Source organism: Tyto alba, unplaced genomic scaffold, assembly GCF_018691265.1.
Source record: "Tyto alba isolate M040663 unplaced genomic scaffold, T.alba_DEE_v4.0 Super-Scaffold_17, whole genome shotgun sequence".
Classification (NCBI taxonomy): domain Eukaryota; kingdom Metazoa; phylum Chordata; class Aves; order Strigiformes; family Tytonidae; genus Tyto; species Tyto alba.
In genome coordinates, this window is record NW_024881279.1 from 12,784,010 (window position 1) to 12,804,605 (window position 20,596).

General features: G+C 43.0%; 1 protein-coding gene across 1 annotated transcript in view; it reads right to left on the reverse strand.

Annotated features, from left to right (window-relative positions):
* Positions 1-20,596, reverse strand: part of ERGIC1 (endoplasmic reticulum-golgi intermediate compartment 1) — a 60,724-nt gene that overhangs the window by 5,192 nt on the left and 34,936 nt on the right. The window contains exons 4-9 of the mRNA XM_033005370.2: positions 15,596-15,690; positions 14,833-14,957; positions 12,205-12,309; positions 8,225-8,285; positions 6,945-7,045; positions 4,100-4,222 (exon numbers count right to left, since the gene is read on the reverse strand). Coding sequence (XP_032861261.2) covers positions 4,100-4,222; positions 6,945-7,045; positions 8,225-8,285; positions 12,205-12,309; positions 14,833-14,957; positions 15,596-15,690 — 610 coding nt within the window. The remainder of the gene's footprint in view (positions 1-4,099; positions 4,223-6,944; positions 7,046-8,224; positions 8,286-12,204; positions 12,310-14,832; positions 14,958-15,595; positions 15,691-20,596) is intronic.

Sequence of the window (20,596 nt, forward strand, 5' to 3'; positions counted from 1 at the left end):
GCACTAAACAATGGCTTTTGCAGGACAGTCGTCATTCCAGCAGATAAAGGCTTGAAACCAGCCTGAGACAAAGTTAGAATTTTTAGGAGACAAGTCCTGCTCCTGCCCCCTATGCCCCCCCCCCGCTATCCTTCGGAGCACGACACAGGGTGACTTTTCAGGGAAAATGACCGCAATGTAGTTGGGTTATTTCAGTCCACAGCAGCTCAGCTGACAGGAGATGTTACACCTCAAATAACAGAAAACCCGTCCAACACTAAGATTTTGCATCATATGGTAGGAAAATCTGATTTCAGTGAAGCAGTACAAGGGGGTGGGGTATAGAAAAAAATATAAATTCATCTGCACAGCTCTGTACTGCTGAGTGTTTATGAGTCACACACACCTGGCATTTGCTTGGAGCCTGCATCCCAGCACGCACACAGCCTTCATTTCATTGTGACAAAAAAAAAAAAAGGCAGCACCAGGGTTGGTCCCTAGGTCAGCATAGAAGCTGCACCACCATGTTTCTTTATCATCATAGTTCTAATATGTATGGAGCATTGTTCCTTAGCAGCACTGAAGGAAGATAAGCATCGTGCACTTACTTATATTTAATGGAGTTTTATACTGGGAATGATCTGCATTTGGCACCATGAGGTTACAGTTTGACTCAGGCCCAACCATTAAAGGAGGAAGAAAAAGAAGTACATAAGTGTAATAATTACAGCAGTGAGAGACTATGCAATGTGGGGTACTCACAAAGGTTTTGAACAGAATACGATTATAGGATAGTGGCTGGGATGCAGGCTGAAGCATAAAGGAAAACACGAGCAGATATGTAGGAAGAGGCAAGGCTGCAAGCAAGATGGCAGAAAGGCAAATGTCAGATATGTGACTGTGGACCTCTGGGATGTCTCAAAATCTGCAAATTACTTTTAAGGACTGAGGGCATCAGTAGGACCCCCAGGTAATCTCTAGTAAAGTAAGCTGCAGAATCCCACCCAGAGAATTCTGGCTGACCTGCAGCACATCTTGTAGAACAACACTGCATTGGGTTTTAAAAATGCTATGGGACCGTCTCTATGATACCTCTCAGTAACAGGTCCCATGGTTGAAATAATTCTCCTTGCAACCATTCCCCCACCCATATTTCCAGTTTAATTTTTTTCACACCTAGAGGGCAGATGAGTCCTCTCATATCAGGAAAAAAAATATCTATTCTTTGGATTTTGAATGCTTCAGCAAAACTTTGTCTTGTTTTCTGCCTGCTCTCCCCTCCCAGCCACTAGACTGACCTCATGATAAAACCTTCTTTCAGTTTGGCCACTTACACTCATAAATTTTCAGCAGTGAAACTCTACCCCTTGCTCCATAACCTCAACCATAAGCCCATGAATGGTTTCTCTTTATGGGGAGATGCCTTGATTTTACACAGTACAGTTTAACAGGCAAAACCTACTGTGTTTAACACTGCCAAGTGTCTGTGGTTAACCTTGGGATCCATGGCAAATTCATAGCACAGAGACAGTGGCAGCACTGACCCTTAAGCAGTACAGAATCTTATTTAGTACTGATTTTTTCTGAAGCACGACTTGTAAAGTAAAATCTATGCTAAACTAATGCCTTTTGTCCTGCACAGGAAGCACCTCTCACATGATACAGAAAATGAGGATAATTCTTCATACCACAAAAACTCAAGAAGCCGGCATGAGTTCAGTGGGTCCGTTGGGAACACAGAAGACCTAGGAACATTGCTAATGCCTCTCTTAGTGGCACTGCAGTTTTTGAGAGGCAAACTCATTACTAACAAAGAGCATCAGATAACCTCCTACCAGCAGAATGAGATTCTTTTGGCTCTCTGCTGAACAGGCAACACCCCTCTATCATCTGACCCTTCCATATGGGATCGTCTCTCCAACATTGAGACTGTTTCCCCCCAAAAGTCTCTTTCAAGCCCACAGGATCCTCCCCCATCCCTGGAACACATTTAAATTTACTGGAAGCCACACAGGTGCCCTAGTAAACAACCTGCTCTCTAAAAGGAGTCACAGATGATCCCCCACCCTACACCAGAACTCCTCTTGTGGTTTTTAAATTAAGCAACTGCGGCTCAGCAAAAGCAGCTGCTTTCCATGGCCAGCCCCGTTCAGCAATGACTCCAGATGCCCCAGCACAATCTCTGTCTGGCCTTCAGCCCAGTGCTGATCATCACTAACTGGTCTCCAGAGCGACTGTGATGCAAAAGGCCACATTGGAGATACAGGAAGGGGCTAGAGCAGTGGAAAGGACAACGGAACAGATCATGTCATCAAAACAGGGCAAGGAAACCTAGGACAAAAGGTGTTTTGATCCTCTGCAGCACTGCTCCCTCGCCCAAAACTTTTCAATGCCACCTTGAACGCTGTAAAGCTTTAAGTGTAGCATATACGTAGCCAAGGCTGCCCTACTGTAAAACATTCCTAGCCTAAATGAGAGCAAGAGCAGGTCATCTGTACCAGGGCCAGATGGCCCAGACTGATAACCACGATACAGCATCTGTAACAAGGATCTGCCTCTAAGCCAGCCACGTCTGACAAGGGTCTGGCACACCTGTCTGACGTTCTGTTTATCAGCTACTGCAGATACCAGTGTCAGCCACGTGTCTCCATAGGAAGGACGGTCAATTGGAATGGCCCCAAGTGAGCTGCTTGAGACTACAGCCATTTATAAGACCAAACAAAGTAGACAAAAAATCAATTGAAAAAACCCTTCTTCAGCAGTCTAGTAGCCAGCACGTGCCTGGCTAACTTTACAGACAGAATGGGGCTGGGGTCATCTCAAATGCAAAAGGTCATTGTGGCAACCAGTGAGGAAATCCTCTCCTGTGGACTCCTTACGCAAACTCTGAAGCACGGTATCAAATTCAACAAAGATGCTATTTATATGCATACAATGGCATATCAGCAGTAAATCAATGCTAGCAACGGACATGACAAAGAATAATGCCAGCTATCAATAAATTCCAGACACCGTTTCCTGTTAAAAACACCTCCACACCCTCACCCCCAACAAGATGCGTAAGAAACCCATGAGAGCATATTGTTAGGGAAAGCAGTAGAGGCAGTATGAGGTGCCAAGTCATAAAATGTTGATGTTTGACCTTTTTTAGGATTATGTTTTGAAACCAAACAGATGTGCTAAGAAGAGGTCTTAAACCACGACATTTAGATTTTGCTTCAGTTCCTTTCTCTTAGTATTTATGTATCCTAGAGATCACACGCATTTCTAAAGTTAAGTAAAGGGGACATAGTGTTTATCAGAAGCTGCAAAATCAAAATCTTTAGTGCAACACAACCACACTGTTTATATTACTTTCAATTAAAATATTCAAACAGTTTAAAAATCAAAATCCAGGGTCTTCATTCCAGCCATTTTATCAACTACTTTACATTCTACCATGCCTCACTGACACAGCAGACTGCAGCTTAAATTTTAAGCCAACTCACTCAGGACACATTTTTTAAAGTTCTGCAAGATCTTTAAATAGCTCTTTGCTCAACTAGCAGTTTGGACAGTAGAGCTTTGTTGCAGATGCTGGGATCAGTACTGCAGGATGTTATCTGGATAGATCAAATCAACCCGTCAGGAAAATACCTCTGGAATTTGATAATACAGCTCTTCTCCACTTTTACCCAGGAGTAAATACCTGGAACTGGCATACCCATATTAAGCCAAGCAGTGGCACTGAGTAAAACAACTGCCCTGAATTCTCTGCAAGTTAGATCTCATCACTAGAGAGACAGTTTATTGCAGCATGCTTTACTGCATACCACATTATCTTTACTTTCAAGTTTCTGACACGCTGCAATAGTGCCCATCTGCCTAGACAGATTTTGGTACTTCTGGAAAAGGATAATTTTTTTTTTTCATATGCTCAGCTGTTAAAACAAATTGTCAAACATAGGGTTTACTAGCTACCTCACTTATACTTCAGTACAATTGCAGTGAAGCACTGCTTTATTTCATTCATGTCACAATGCTCAGAAGCAGAAACTCAATTCTTCTGGACAAGAACGGCTCAGAAGAGAAAGGAAAGGCAGGCAGGAGAAGGGAGAATTAGAAGTTTAGAGTAACTCACCGATGTGATAAACCTGTACAAAGGCTGTCGCCTCTCTGTGTATTTCACTGTGATGGGGCTCAAATCATAACGAAACCAGATGGCTGGGATAATGCGGCCAGTGTGACTGTAGGCTACATACTCCTAGAAAAGAAAGTGGGGGGAAAATGGCAGAAAATGTGAGCAATCTCATTCCAGGTAGAGTGTCTGCCTCTGTGGATCTGGCCCTTACTCCACTGTTTTGTACTAATGATCAGACTGAAAGAAGCAAACAGTTAATTCCTGTATGACTGCTCATGCCTCATCCTTATCAAATAGGAAAATAAGTTCTTTACAGTCTGATGATGATATATCTGGGAACAGAGAGTATTGGTGCTTACTCTCACCTTCATTCAAAGTTACAGAAGTAAATGGAATGGCTATCATTGATTTCTCTAGCTTAGATCTGCTCTATTTAAATAGAAGCGGTCTCTAAGTGGCTGCAGGCGAAGTTTCTGTACTGCCAGTATGTAAATCACATATATTCATCACAAAAATGGAATTCAGTTCTCAAGAATGTGAAAATCCCTTATTGTCCACACACTCACAATAGCAAGTAGCAGCTCCTGTGTGTAAGGTCCCCTTTGCTTTGGGACCAACAATGTGAATGCTTTGCCCACTCAGCATGAATCACTTCGAGCTGTGTTTAAAAATCATGCTGAAAGCCAAAATGAAACTGAATACAGAAAAATATTGGCAAAGGTTCAAAAAATATTCCAAGCTGGTTCAGAAAAGACATCTTCAGATTGCCACTGATAATTTCCTTTAATCCATTTATTTAACAGGTACGGTGCAATCAATCAGCCACAGGACAACAGCCCAACAAGACATACAGCACAATGCCAATGTAGAACTGATATTAACATCAGCTTAGTGTCAAGAAGTCACATCTTTTTGAGTTAGTATTTTGTTTGTCCTAAATATGGAAATATGTATCAATTTTCAAGGATTGGGACATTTATCTTCACAGATTAAAGAAAACTCAAAGAAAAGCAGGCTGGAGACTCCACAATCTCAGGAGAGCCATCAGCACTGGCACGGCACACACTGTCTCTTCACTCAGCTCCTCTTCCCTTCTTTAGCCCTATGACATGCCTGCCAACTCAAATTACCTCTTCTTTTTTAATTCTCCTCCACACAGAGTCAAAGACAACCTCAAATACTTCAGAAAGATGAAGAAAGAACAAGCAACAGGACACTCATGAGCATGATACAAAAAAGATCATTTTACTCCCTGTGACCTCAGAGGGAGCTAGTGAAACAGCATCTACCTCCTTCATTAATCTCAGATAAATCCCAAATTTCCCTCTATTTAGTTTTTTTTTTCCATGATGACAAGAGAAGCTGAATGTGGCTGAAGTCCCTAGCCATAATATTTTCAGGGATCTTACTGCAGAAGTTCTGCAACATATCTTGGGATAGTGGTTATCTGGGGAAATGAGGAAACAGAGGGTCTAGAAGGAAAGAGGGGAGAGGAGACACAGTCCATGCTTAAGACTATTCATCTCTTCATACTAGTCAATCTGTTCCAGACTGTTCCAATGGCTTACGATTTCTCTTTCCCACTGATCACTACAGGAGTCAAGGACTAGAGCACCGATAAGAGGATTTTTATTTTTAATGAGAAGAAAACGCAAAGGCAGCACAGTTTCTCTTCAGTTTTGATAGAACTGACCTCACTTTTTCCATCCTCTCCCCTTTTCCCCACCAGCAATCCAGTCCTAATGAGTCAGTCTTGGCTGAACGCCCCAATTTGCAACCATGCTCATAGAAGTGTCAAAAGCTCCTGCTGTCTATTTTCCAAATTACTCTCAGAACTTGCGTCGCAAAAGTCTTATCAGAACAACAGTTGTGACATTAAGCAGAACAAATACATGGTAATCTGAATAGAGGGAGACATCCAAATTGTTGGGACACACTGTACAAGCAAGCCAAAAAGTCACTAGACAGGAACGTTAATCTGAGAACTAGTCCATGAGAGCGCATGCTTGATTCTCAGTTATGTCAAATTATCAGTAATTAGACATTATAAAAAGATTTTGTATTTTCATTAAGCACCTGACTGGTAAATCATTTAAAATTGACAGAGACTTTTTACCTTAAAGGTAAATAGGCTCTTTTTTTTTTTTTTTAATGTTCAATACATTGTATTATTAAAATACAAATATCTTCACATTTAATGTAAATTAATTTAAGAATGATAAGTTACAATAACTACCGCAATTCACTATAATAAAGTAGGCATTGTGAAATAGTCAGCCAGTACGTATTTGCTGCTGCAGGTTCAGTGGCTTAATATCTGAAATTGACATTTGTAAAAAGCTAAAAACTCTGCTAACTTATTTGTCTAATACATCCATCACAATCGAGACTGTTTTATTAATAAAACCATGTGCAAGTGCTGTTTTGTATGTTTAGCTGGATTGCAGTTTCCATACAGATGGATCTTGACAAAAATCACAAGAGCTCCTGCAGCCTGTAAAAATCTTCCACACAATTTATAAAACTCTAGATCAGTTAAACTGACATATGAGAAAGTCAGGAGTAAGAATACCTTTCTCTAGAATTAAAACAATACCACCACCTGCTCTGACAAGCCCTCATAATCCCAACCCTGGTAAAAGCCAGCACCAGGAGCAACAGGAAGCCCCATTGTGAAGAGCTTCAGTTCCTCCTTCTCCCAGCAGAGGCTACTGCTCACCTACGAACAAATGTACATGGCTGCAGAGCAGAGGAGCTAGAGGGAGGAGGAATGGAGACCGAAGATCCCTCATGCATCCACTGGGCTGCAATGAGGAGCTTCTCTGAGAACTACCTGCTTCTTTACCTTATTTGCTACAGTATATTGGTATGAGTATCGCTGCTTGCCGCTCATGTCTTCGTACACCGTCGGGACTATCTTCAATATGTAATCATGAGATGCAAGAGCTGGGGTCAGAAAAGGAAAGGGAAGTATATGTTAGCATTCAGAGAAAAGAATCACAGCCTACACATTTCAAAGTAAATGTGCAAAATCATTTAAAACAAGTCATGTCACAGAAAAGGTATCTCCCTCCTCCTTATCTCAGGTTCTGTGTCAAAGTGACAATTTCACATCCTATGTTTATGTCCTTTGTACCAAACTTTGTAAGGTAGTTGGGTAACACCAGAACCTGCCCACCATTCCAAGACTTCTGTGGTACCACAACCCATGAAGATGAGTTTGGGTCATTTGAACCTTCCTAACTGCTTGCAACTACAAATGGTAAGACTTGTCCTGGTTAAATCAAGAACCAGCTAAGGTTAGAGCTGCAGCTCACTAAGCTTCTTTTGACAGAAAAAGCTGTGACACCACAACCTGTTTAGTCACATGTCTTGTGCACCCATCTTTCTTTCTCTTCTTCTTTCTCCTACAGCTGCTTTATAATTATTAATTTATCTTTTTTTTCCTTATTTAAATGGCTTGTGCCATTTCTTGTGTCTGCTGAAACAGTTCTAAAACAGAGTCCTAAATTATTTCTCTGCAGGATCCTTTGGCCAGGTGTAACGCGATGACATTTGGCTCCTGGAGAAAAAAAAAACAAACTCCACAATTGTCTAGCTTTAGGAACAGTGATAGAAATTTTGTTCCAAGAAGCGGACAAGACAGATATCCTGCAGTAGCCTGCATACTTGAAGGAGAAAAAATACGCTGAATTATAGCATGCACTGGAAATTTATTTTTGTGTTACTGGTCATAAAGAAGGGCAATGAAAATGTCTCTCCTTCCAGCCACAGGGTAGAACTTAAATTAACAGCTAACTTGCAAAACAAGAACAAGTAGTTCTGGTAGTGATGACAACAGCAAAGGGAAGCTATAGGAACAGGATATGGATAAAAAACTCAGTAATTCTGAGTCAGACATAACAGAACTGGAGACAATGTCCAGGTTGCAGAAGGGCTGCAAAGGACCTTTTGGGCTAAGCCTTCTCTACAGTACTGGAGAAAATGGAAATGTCAGTCAGCAGTGTCTGGATCTTTTTGGTTGAAGAGGCAAATTAAAGACTTCCTGATGCACTGAGTTGCATGAATGGACCTGTTTTCCCTTCTGTAGAGTGGCCAAGGCCTGTAGTTGCCAAGAATACATACGATTTGAGCTGAGTTTGTCTGCTCCCTCCAAGGCATTGAATGCTCCATGAACGTTATGGACCTGAAAAGCAAAAAGTTGTATGAAGAGACAGTACTCTGACTTGGTACTCTTCATTTTTGCTTCCTTATCCTACCCTGTAACAAGGAGATCAACCTGATTCAACCTTTGTGAAAACAAAGCCTCAACCCAGTAAAAGATGACTTGAAACATCTTTCAGTGACCACCATCACAGAGGTTGGTTCCAAATAAAAAAGTTGATTTCACAACGTCTTAAAAGATGAAACTCAAAAACCACTCCAAAGCTAAAGGAATTGCAGTTGGAAGAAGCCAGTTGTGAAATTTAATTGTGAGATATTTCCTAAGACCTTTGCATAGTTAACTGTGAAATTAATTTATCATGCTGAAAGGGAAATAAATGGGAGTCATATTCAGGTTAAATCTCAGAAGTTCTCCTGTAAAGGTAGCTCATGTCAGAGCAGTTGGGCTTGTACAGCTTTAACTTATCAGCCCAGCTTTCACACCATGCACACTATGCCCTTGGAGATGGGAAGGACACATGCCAACACTGCCATCCATTCAGCTTTTCCTGCAGCTGGTCCCAGGCACGCAAGTATCTGTTTGCCCAGAATAACAGGATTTCCATCCCATGCCTTCCACATACTATGATCTGGAGACTGATGTCCACCAACAGAATAATCAATTTGTGAACTCTCTAGACAGGGAAATCCCCACAGCAACAGCTGTAGATTAGAGGTTGCATCATTCACATAATGTACAGTAAGCTATACAGAAAGGACAAATAATTCCACAACCTAGAAATTCTTGACCTTAAGCCAGACAACAGGGAAGAAGAGTTTGGAAGAAGTATTTGGTCATGGGCGTGACAGAGTTTCACCTCACTAAAAGTGCAATGCAATCTCCTTCCCAGACCCTCTCAACAACTAATAGCATGTGGATGTATTTGTCTCATCCCAAAGTCTGTTTCCCTGTTCTGAATGTTATGGAGTGGATGATGGTTTGGAGGAAGCAGCAACAGAACCCGTTTCTCTCCTGCGAAAGGAAATTCTAGAGACAAAATCATCAGCAAGTTCAACTCGCAAGGTGCTGGTAACAAGCACAGAGCAAAAGCAACAGCTGAACCTTCTACAGTGCCTTTCAACCAGCTGGCATTTCAAATATTTTACACAACAACCACCATTTCCAAACTACACATGCAGACTGTTCATATTATTTACTCATTGTAAAAAGCATACAAAGAAAGAGAAGCCCCTGGACTGGGCTACAGTATTATTTTCCATTCTTGATACAGCTGAGAAGTAAATCTCTTATAGCATCGCTGGGCCAGAGACTTTAAGGCTTGCTTCAAACACTCTAACAGTAAATATTTGAGTGGTTCCTCAGCAAACAACTGTATCTATCCTGTGAGGTACCTGTATATTTGGACTTACATTCTTGTCCTTGGCTCCCCAGCATCCACACTTCTGATTATACGTAAAAGTTGTCTGCTCAGCATCTCTCTAGACAGTGAGTTTGCAAAGCTGTGAGTAACAGAGCTTCCACGCAGACAAAGCCACCAGACATCTCCACACCTGCCTGTTTCTGTGCCATCACGTCCTTTGGTGCATCTGCCTCCCTCATCTTTGAAACAGGGATGACATTTGTAACTACCAGTCTGATGTTTTACCATGATTCTCCTTGTGAAATATTCTGGACTCCCATTAAAACACTTGTTGTCCGTAGATTGCTAATTAATCTCTGCTCTACAAAGTGCACAGGTGTGTTCCTTGGGGGAACATACTTGTTTGTACCTTGTTAAGTACCTGGAGGGACTTCATCAAGGAGTGGGCTTTTGGCCACAGTAACAAAATTGCTTTGCAACAGAAAACTTAAGCAGACCTGTTTAGCCAAACATTCTCAGGACTGTCCTGCAGTACCAAGGCCAAACGTAAAGCTTGGATTAGTGGCACAGGAGACTAGTCAGTGGTTTAACAGTGCCAATACTTTATTCTCCTGCAACATGGACCTCAAAAAGATGCTTGCCAAGGCCTTGAAGACCTTAGGCTTTAACCTCTACAAACACATACAAAGACGTATAACTGGACACATAACTCAGGCAGAGTCGAACAGCAGGCTAAAATAGCTTCCAACCTTGCAACTAACAAGGGAAGACAAGACCTCTCACAAGGTTAAAAGTAGGATCATTCAATACCATGATCTAGCACTCAAGAGAATTCTATGATTAAAAAGGTATTATCTCCTACTTTCCACATCTCTTTCTTTACTGGATTAACTGACATGCAAGAACCTCATTGTTCCGAATTTTGGTCTCATCTACATGAAGGAAAAAGGATTTAAATCTCTTATTTCAAACAGACTGTTTTTTCTGGAGAACACAGCATGTACCTTAGTGGATCATTCTGGCAGAGTTAGTAACAACCTAAAAGAACTAACTCCCAGCACATGACAAGTGAACGAGAAGCTCCTCACCCTCTTGAAGAAATATGAGCATAAACTACATCAAAGCAGGTGGAGATAACCTAAAGTATTCAAAGGTGTATCTAGAGAGATTTAAAGCTCTCTGTACTTGCTGGCTCTCTACACTGCTTGCTGAGTACTTGCTTGGTAGCACCTGTTTAGTGAACATATCCTTCTTTAATTTGTGTTGTTGAACTCATGTATGCCTACAGGATCAGTAGCACCTACATGCTCCATTCTTGTGCATGGAGATGATAAGTAGTTATTTTGAACTTTGAAAATACTAATCAGAACGTGTCCAAATCAGGAGCCAACTACATGTTTGCTACACAGGTTTCTCATCACCAGAACTGAAGATGCTTGCTCCTTTGCCCCCAACTGTCCAGGCTTCTTGTCTCATTCATGCTGATTCGCACTTCAGCTCCATTAGTCAAAGGCTCCATGATAAAACAGTGGGAACGCTACCTCAGAGCACTGATTTCCCACGCAAACTGCAGAACTCCCTATTAGCACTTACCTAATATTTTTCATAATCTCAGTGTGCTTTACAGACATTAGGCCAAGCTTATTTATATGCTAATATTTCAGCGTTCCCACACAAGATATTTCCTAAAAGAAGCCGGGAGCAGAATCAGAAGACTACAAAGCAATGCTTAGACTTGTTAGCATGAAAAAGGGTTTTGGAAGTGGGTGTACAAGAAGCAGACTAATGAGACGTCTGTGCTGAGGAAAGAAGATTACAGAGAGACTATGGGTAAAGCAATGTTTAGGGTGAGTCGCAAACTGGGTGTGCACATATATAACTCCCACCTATGATGCTAACTCCTTGGAAGTAGGCTAGAGAAGTGCTGTAATCTGTCCTTATTGAGAAATCAGGAATTATTACATAACTTGCAACACCTGGTGAAACTCTATCCACTGGGCAAGTGCACACATTCAGCTTCTTCCCAGCAGGGAACTGGCAGTTCTAAGTCTAACTCGTGTTTCATAGAACCAATTTGACTAATAGGTGTCTGCTATACAAGTACAGTGAAGTGAATTAAAAAGAACTTGACTGGTGCCATGGTAAAGACAGTAGCGAGCACACATCTTCCCTTAGTACACTCACTGCTCCTCTGCAAAGGCAGTCAAGATTTGTTTTCTGTATCAGTACTGCATAGGATTTTGCAAAGCCATGAATCCTCATTTCTACTCCCTGCAGGAAGATAGCCACATAGTTTTCCAAAAGCACTTTCAGTTTCAGATGAAAACAGCAAAATTACTCTATGACTGAACACTGCTCCTTCCTGAAGTGGTGGCATGTAAACAGTTTGCAAACTCTTCCAGACTGAGTGTACATTGCATGAATTCAAGGGATGGGCTTGCTTATCCAGGTAGTCCTTTCTTATGTCCTCCCCATACTGTACATGGCCCCTCCACAAAACCAAAGTGTCTAATATTAAAGTCACTCTCATTGCATTCATTCCCCTAGAGCCAGGGAATTTTCAGGAAAGAGAAAACCCACCTGCAACTTGTCCCCGAACGACAGCTTGTGGATGACGTGAGTCATGTCAGGATTCTGAGGCTGTGCAGTGGCACTATGCGTTGACACGTGAAAGTTACCTGGGACCTAAAATTAGTCAAGACAAGGAAGACAGGATTTCACATTTTATCCCTCAAGGCATTGCTTGGCTCTGTGATATGAAGCAGAAATGCCTGGATCCATCCAGCCTGGCAGACTGCAGTGGACAACCTTTGGCATGTCAGAGAAAGGCTCTAAAATACCTTCCTGCACTTTACCAGCATCACCATACTGCATACAGAGCAGAGATCGGTTACATCCCACAGCCCAAGAGTTTGGCACCCTCACATTGCTACTGCTGCTGACTAGGAGGTGATGAGTGGATCACTCCCAACTTTAGGGATTCCTAACACTTAAGGCTATATCTTTCATCCCTATTAAAATAAGATTCATGTCTCTGACAGGCAACAAACAGTTGCTTAACGTTTTACTCCCACATCTCGCATTTGTAAATGGGCCCACTGCTGCAAAACAACCTAAGAAAGCTGTGGATATATTCTTATTGTAGTACTGGTCATGAGCAGCCTTACATTCGAGAATACTGTGCGCAAGAATGAGTTTGATACAAAATTGAAAAAAAAACATCAAAACCAGTGGGGCTTCCCATACAAACAAAGCTAGATCTTCAGCTTCTAGCCCTGGCAATACCCCTTCCAAGTACAGGATTTTCTGGTTTTAATTTTTCAAACGGAGTAAAATACAGAGTTCTGAAAAATACAGATTTCACCTAAGGACTCAGTTCCAAGACAGGAAATGAGCACTGGTGTCATTCTAACACGATCACTCTAGCATGCACACACTTTTCAGGTCACTAGCCCTACTCTGTGAAGTTCTTCAGCAGATTCAGCTCAATCACTGTTACAGAGAATACAAGAATTTTCTCCTATCAAGAAAAGGTTGGGAAATTAAGCAACACTGAGGAGCAATCTGGCATTGCCTAAGACAAGAGCAGGAGGACGGTTATACAACTGGTGCCCATTGTGCTCTCTGCAGAAACACCTCACCAGCAGGGCCATGGGAGGCCACATGCCGGTTCCATGTGCTTTCAGGAAAGCTAATTTAAATGACTTGAGGAATGGTAGCGTACTCCTGGGAACACTTTCAGGTGTGGACACAAGCTGTGTCATACACAAGCCAGGTAAACAGGGTGGCAGACTCTGCAGTAAGTAGTACACACAATCACCTCGCTGTTACCTTGTCCACCCTCTTCAGGTTTGAGAATAACATCCTAGTGCAACCCTTAGTCAAGTTTCACAGGCCGGCCATGTCCCACTCCAGATACCAGCTCATACAGAAACCTGTACAATTCCTGCCAAGGGACTGAAGACTTCCAGCTCATACACGAGAGGTTCAGGTTTTCAGAGCCAGAAGTCCTGGTCTGGGTCCAGTACCTTTGACAGCAGTCCCGACCACTATATAAGACAATGCAATTAATGGCCTTTCACTGATTAAGCAGCAAAGGGAGCTCCTCACTGCAACATACAGCAACCCCCTTTTGAGTTGCTTTGGTGAGCAGAACATGCTACATCTAGCAGACAAAACCCCAAGTATTTCAGCTCTGTGCTTTCAGAATCAACAGAACAAGAACTACCTTTCAGGAATCCCTTTCCCAGTTTTGTGGACTATCAACTGCCAGTAATCTTGGTGGCTTAGAGTCAAGGGAAGAAACGTCCTCTTTTTAAGTCCCTAATCCTTTCCATGCCATAGAATCAGTAAGAGGTTCTGCCTGTTATTTTTAGATGCGATTTAACATGACCTGGGAGGAAAAGAAGGAAGTAGGATTTTGTAGCCTGTGGTACATGAGGAGGCATGAATAAAGGGTGTGCCCTTCTTAGGACATCAGTGGGCTCCACCACTGCCTCCCCCACCCCAGCTAGTCATCTCCAGCATTACATAGCAAGATTATTCAATTCTGAACACACCCATCCCAGAGAGGAGCCTCCTCCAGGCCTGGATTTTAATTCTTTGAGACAGAAGTGGAGCATCCCGACAAAGCATGCGCACAGGCCGAGTATATGTATTCCAAACATCTCAGCATGGAGCCGCTTCTGTTACTGGCAGCCTCTAGTAGGGAACATTCCTGTCATTCTGCAGCTCTCAGAACAAAAGAGCACTTGGATAGAGACATTGCCAAAGACCTCTGCACAGTGAGTCACATTTTGAAGGTGCAAAAGTTGTGACGAGTAAACACAGAAGCCATCCAGCATTTGTAGGGAGTTCACACATCCCCTAAATGTTAGGCTGCTGCACTGAATGAGGCAGCACTAGGTGCAACACAGAGCTGCTCCCTGCTGTTAAGCAACGCTATCTTGATTACCTGTTTTGAAGAGCGAAGAAAAAGCCTAATCTAACACATTGTAGGTGGGTCTAACTATGCAGCCACCTCTGCCCACACTGTTCTGCTGCACCAAGAGACTTAACCTTACCACTGACTGGGGACATGAATATACACTCTGCAGGAAAGACACTGACACACAGATTTTCATGAGTATTTTACAAATCTTTCCAGCATTATATCTTGCTAGCATTTGCCCAGCCAGCACACACTCACCCACTGTCATTCCTACTCACTTTGTTGATGCTGAAATGGCCCTCAAACCTGCAGCCATCCCCATTGTTGAGAGGTATCTTCATCGAGTTGTCAATATGACCCACTTCGTGCCTTCCCATTTCATCTTGGATGTCTAGTCCAACTACTGCATGGGTAGGAGACAAAAATCAAACAAAATGAAGTAACAGGAAGGTTGCATAGGAAAAGCATGCACTGCTTTTACTGGGAAAAAAATCCACATCTTCTTTCCTGACATTTGACTAAACAGTGCTAGTAACATAATTTGTCAACTATTAATTGTTATACTAGCTCTTTAGAAAGAACTTTGTAACCAAACTTTTCAGACTGCTTATTTGACACAAATATACCTCCCACAACCTGCCAGCTGACTGCAATCTCAATTATAAAAACAGAAAAACGTCAGGTGGACAAAGCAGGTGGTTTGTGAAAAGCCAACAAGTAGCTGGTGCATTCAGTTACAAATGAAACTTGGGAGGTTTCTTGCTCCCAGAGACAAAAAGATTGCTATGAAAAAGAAAATGAGTTTTAGAAAGGAGCCAGTGAGGGAGGTGAGCCACTAACACAGGCTGCAGAGAGAGCACAGGGTCCAAGCAAACAGGTGTCCTGGCCTGGAACAGAAAGCAATGGAGTTTTGGCAAAGGCTGCAGTTACTTCATCTCCATTCACCCTATTACAGAAAAAGGGCCACTCTACCAGCTTGGGCCCATTTCAAGGATTACTTAAAATACAAAGGAAAACTGCTAAGTGAAAAGGGGTACTCACGTTCACAATGCAGGTTTGGCAAACTGATGTTCAAATTTACTTCTATTTTACCTCCACTGTCTTTGTCTGGGTCATCCACATAGAGCTCATTAACTCTGGAGGACAGAAGACACAGGTGGGTTCAGGTACATAGCTACTTTCCATGGCAAAATACAACAACAATGGGAAGGGAAAAAGAGACTGTGAAGCAGGGGGGGTTTTGACTGTTTGACAGCTGCAACAGAGTTACAAGACAGCAGGAAAAGACCTCCACAACTGCATAGGGGCAAATAACAATTTAATTTTACTTCTTGCTTGGCAAGCACAGGAGGCTTCAAAGAAGTCCCTTGCACCAGCAGAAAACAAAACTGCTCTGATTTATGCTTCCTGTCACCTTCTGTAACCCTAGTTTCCAGAGGTGATACAAAACAAGAACCTAATGTGGAAGAGGTGGAAGGCTACTGTGCTAGCCCTCCACATATCTAGGCTGTTACTCCTTTTAGGAAAGAGGAAAGCACGTGCTTTTTTATTTGTTTCATAGTTTTAGAGAAAGGCTGCTCTCAACTATCCCACAGGAAAGCTTATTTGTGTAACGAATTGCCATTTGTTATTGCCACCCAGTTGACAGAGCAGTGGTAAGAGAAGACAGCATGGCATACTTGTATCTCTCCCCTTAATATCTCATTTCGATCTATGAATGGTAACCAAAAGCAACGACTGGAATTGAGGAGAAGAGGATTTAAGCCAGGAACAGATGGGAAGAAACATCCTGGACAGCAGGATCTAACACACTGTGCAACAGTCTCCCAAAGAGTAATGCTGTTTCATAGCACTCACAGTGCTAGCACATATTTCACAAAGACAAAATACAGATATAGAGTAAAAGAAATACAAGAGTGGAAATATTTATTGACACTTAAAATATAAACAAAAAACCCCAACGGAAGCACAGCCAAATCAACTGAATGGTCCTAGAGAATCCACTCCAGGAAAACCCACCACCCTGAACTGAGAAGATGGCGAGAACACCTAGCAGCTCTTTCTCTCTCAAAGTCCAACACTGTTCAGTTTGATCAAATAAGATGTGACTATTTATCTCCCAGTTGGACAGATTATAAAGCTATGGGAACTTATGTTCAAGATACATAAAATAAACTGCCTTCCCTAGTTAAGTGCTCTGTATTATTTGTATTTAATGCTCAAAGTGCATGAAACCCTTTGCCAAGCCCTCGCTGAAGAGTCTATATGCTAATAGACAAACCAGACTAAGGGCAGCTACAAAACAGATTCAAAGTGATTTTGCTCTGGTGATACATCTCTGGACCATAATGAACTGTTTGCCCTGTGGATTCAGAAGAAACAAGCCTTCACACTGAGAAACACACAGCTGCCAATTTTTTTGGAGGTAATTACTCACAGGTCAGTGGGGTTTACAGACACTCATTTAAAACCAGCACAGCATTTGTCTTCAGCTTCACAGCCCTACCTTTCTCTGGTTTTAATTGGCTTGACAAGTTGCTTGCAATCATTACTCAACGTATTTTTCAAGTGATTAATAAAAATGACACAGAGGGAGGGGAAAGATGGCTCATCAGTGACCTAGTTAGAAGCTTGGCTGAGCCCTCTCCTCCCAGGTGGAATGCATTAAATCTTCTACGTGTTTATTACTGGCAGATTGGGTAGCGATTGTGATTAAGTCATATGTCCAAATACGGTTCCGAGGAGCAGCTCCAGCCAGGGCAGGCATTAATCCCTCAAAGCAATGCACCCTTCTGTGCTTCCCGAGTCCTCCCATCAAGATCTCAGTTGCTAGCCAACCTGTTTCATAACAGCACCTAGCTTCTTCCCAGCTCTCTGCTGTCTGAGATGTTGGCCATGCCCAGCCAGTGCTGCAGGCAACTTGATATTATTGGCAAGAAGGAGCACTCGCACCAGGGCTGGCAGAGAAGCACATCAGGTTCAGCAGCACAGCTGAACATCCCAGCTTTTTGGAGGAAAGCTCTAGGAAGGTCAAAATTTGTATTTGCTGACTTCCAGTTCTGAACCTGTCAGAAAATGTGCAGTCAGGTGTGGTCCATAAGCAAAGGTGCACAAGCCTTTTAGTGATAAGCAAGTGAGAAGCAGTTGCTGGTAGAAGTCAAAGGATAAGATGTGTGCAGGGAGCCTATGGAACCTCTCACATAGAGGTGAGGTCACCCAGTTGCAGACTGGATGACTGAAGCAAAGAGAAGTAGGCCAGTTTGTGCACGTCACACAGCCCATTAGTAGCAGATAAAGGAGACTGGTTTTCTGTCCTGCACTCCGGTCACTGGACCAATGGTCCCCAACCTGTCCCTTGGGCAAGGCTCACAGCCACTTCCTCCTCCTCCTCCTCTTTACCTAGTAGCCCCCTGCCCCTCTCCTACTCATGTTCTCAATTTCATAACCCTACCTATCACTCCTTAGACATCTGACAGCTTGTGACAGTTTGTCCTTCCTACATTAGGCCTGTAGCGCCGCCTTTCACGGAGCACCATGCCTGCTGAACCCTGCTTCTCCCTCCCAGCTCTGGCCACTGGTGCCTCCCGGCAGCATCAGCTCTTGCAGAGGACCCAAGCCAACAAACCCATCAAGGCTTCTTATCAAGGTCTCCAAAGGGCACCCTCTGTGCTGAACTGCTCTGTTATTGAGGTTCCCTCTCACTACAGGGAACCAAGGGCACAATGACAACACACCACAAGCTATGCTTGCTGGGGCAAACCTCAGAAGAAACATCATCATTTTCAACAAACTGGAAATTTCACTCCCAAAATACATTCTGGAAAACTCACAGGTAAAGCAAATTTCCAGGGTCAAGGCTACTCCTTCCAGGATCTTCCCATGAACCACCGCCACCTAAGTCTGGATGGAGCTGGCAGAGAACTGACACTCACGCCTCCCTTGCTATCCTCCTCCCCAGGGCCAAGAAGCCAAATTGCACACAGCCTTCCTATTATTTAATCAGTCAATCCTGGGATGTTGGGAAAAGCAGTATTTACCACCTCCAGCAATTCTCCCTGAAGGGATAATGTTTCCAGTGGAAGAAATAAAGTTTGCTCTAATTTATAGCTGTCCCTCCTGGAGCATAGAATGTCCCAAGAGTGTTTATCAGTGAATCTGGGATGGTCACAAGGGAAATAAAACCTGAGGTCAGGCAGAAGGACACTCTAAAGGCAGCTACTTCTATGGCTGTTTAGAGAGGCAGCATATAGGGTCATATTGTGACTCCAAAGATGACCCATACTTCCTCCAAATACCCTAAGTATGCAGGTGTTGGTATTTTACTGGTTGCTGTTAAAGACTATTTGAACAAAAGTGGCACAATAAAGCAGGGGTGAGGTACAGAGCTATGAAAGTACAATGAGGGCAATAGGACAGGTGAGAGGTGGACATCTCCCCCAGTGGGGCCTCCCATTGCTGATTCAAGGAAAGGGAGGAAAGTTTCTCCACACAGCAGGAGCTGTGATCCACACAGAAAGAATCTGCTTCATTTCTAGAAAGAGCCACTTTGAAATACTTCACATTCCAGAGCAGCGCTGCTGGGCTTCTCAGTTGCTTATCCCGTTTGCTTACAAACTTGCAGCATTACACAGAAAAAGTTGGAGGGACTCTTTGGCTAAGATTACGGATCATGCAAATGGCACGCGAGAGAGAATGTGAGGGGGAAACAGCAGCAAGAGGGCTACGCATTTCTTTAAGATTTTACCCAAAGAAAGCCAGATCCATTCCCCATGCTTTAGGACTTAGATTTATGACACAACAGCTTTGTTTCCACAGAAACAAAACTTCCCCAGTACCTTATTTCCACCCAGCAGCCCGGGCCACTAACATTGGACTCTTCAGCACTGAAGAGCCTGTGGCTCTTTGAATATAAGAGGAGACACACTGCATTGACCTTTCAGAGCTTCACATGCTGCCCTGGGTGCTCTCTAAACACATCTTCCTTGTCCTCTGTACTCCTTGTCCCAGTCTCTGCTTCAAGTTTTAGCCTTTTTTATCTCCCTCTTTTACAGCAACCAACCAAGCACCCTCCTCCCTAGTCATGATCCATACAGAAAATACAAGCACTTACTCCAGTAAGCTGCATTTTACCTTGTCCTCCAACTCCCAGGAGGCACTCTCTGGTCTCCGGGACCCTAAGCCTAAGAGGGAAAATAATTATTCTTTCTTGAGGGAGCCCAAAACTTCTCAAAAGACTCTCAGGTGAGCTCTCTTGGCTCTGCTTGCCATTTAAGATCTAATCAACCACCTTCCAGAAACACAAGCATCCGAAGCTGAGATTCCTGCACTACTGTCTTTTCAGTTGTGTCAGACCAAAGAAGACCCAACACAGGACAAACAACCCATCTTCTCAATTTGTGCCAAGAAACAACAAGCAGGTCAGAAAATTCTCTAGTGTGTAATATGTCTATTGCTCTGCCATTTGTAATCTTCCTTCTATGACCTGAATCTCAATCAGTTCTTCACTGAGAAGGTCTTTGTCCCAGTTTAGGTCTTGGCTCAGCTGTGAAAGACAGAAAACACACTGTCCTACAAAGGAAGGAATTGCAGTTCTCCAGGAGACAGGAAGAAGGAGAAGGGTTTGAAAGACGTCAACGTAGATTTGAGTCAGAAATTGCCAATGACATCATGACATGACCTTCCGCTTCCTGCTAACCCACACATGTACATTAGGACAAACGGCATAACAACACTTCACAAATATATAACACCTTTTATTAGGTAATCTTCAAGGTACTATGCAAACATTAATTAAGCTTCTTAGCACCCCTGAGAGGTAGGCAGCTAAGTATTACATCCTTCTACAGAAAAGTGTCTGTCTCGAGGTCAGTCCCTGGCAAGAGCAGGATTACAACTCCCATTTCCCTCTAACTACTAGGCTGTATTCCCTATGCTGGTCTAGGTTGCTGCAGCATTTTATCTGCCTCAACTGGATGAGCTGGTAGAGTTGGAGTTGCAGCTCCAGCTTAGTGTCAGAACATCAGTGGCAGCGGTCCTGGTGCA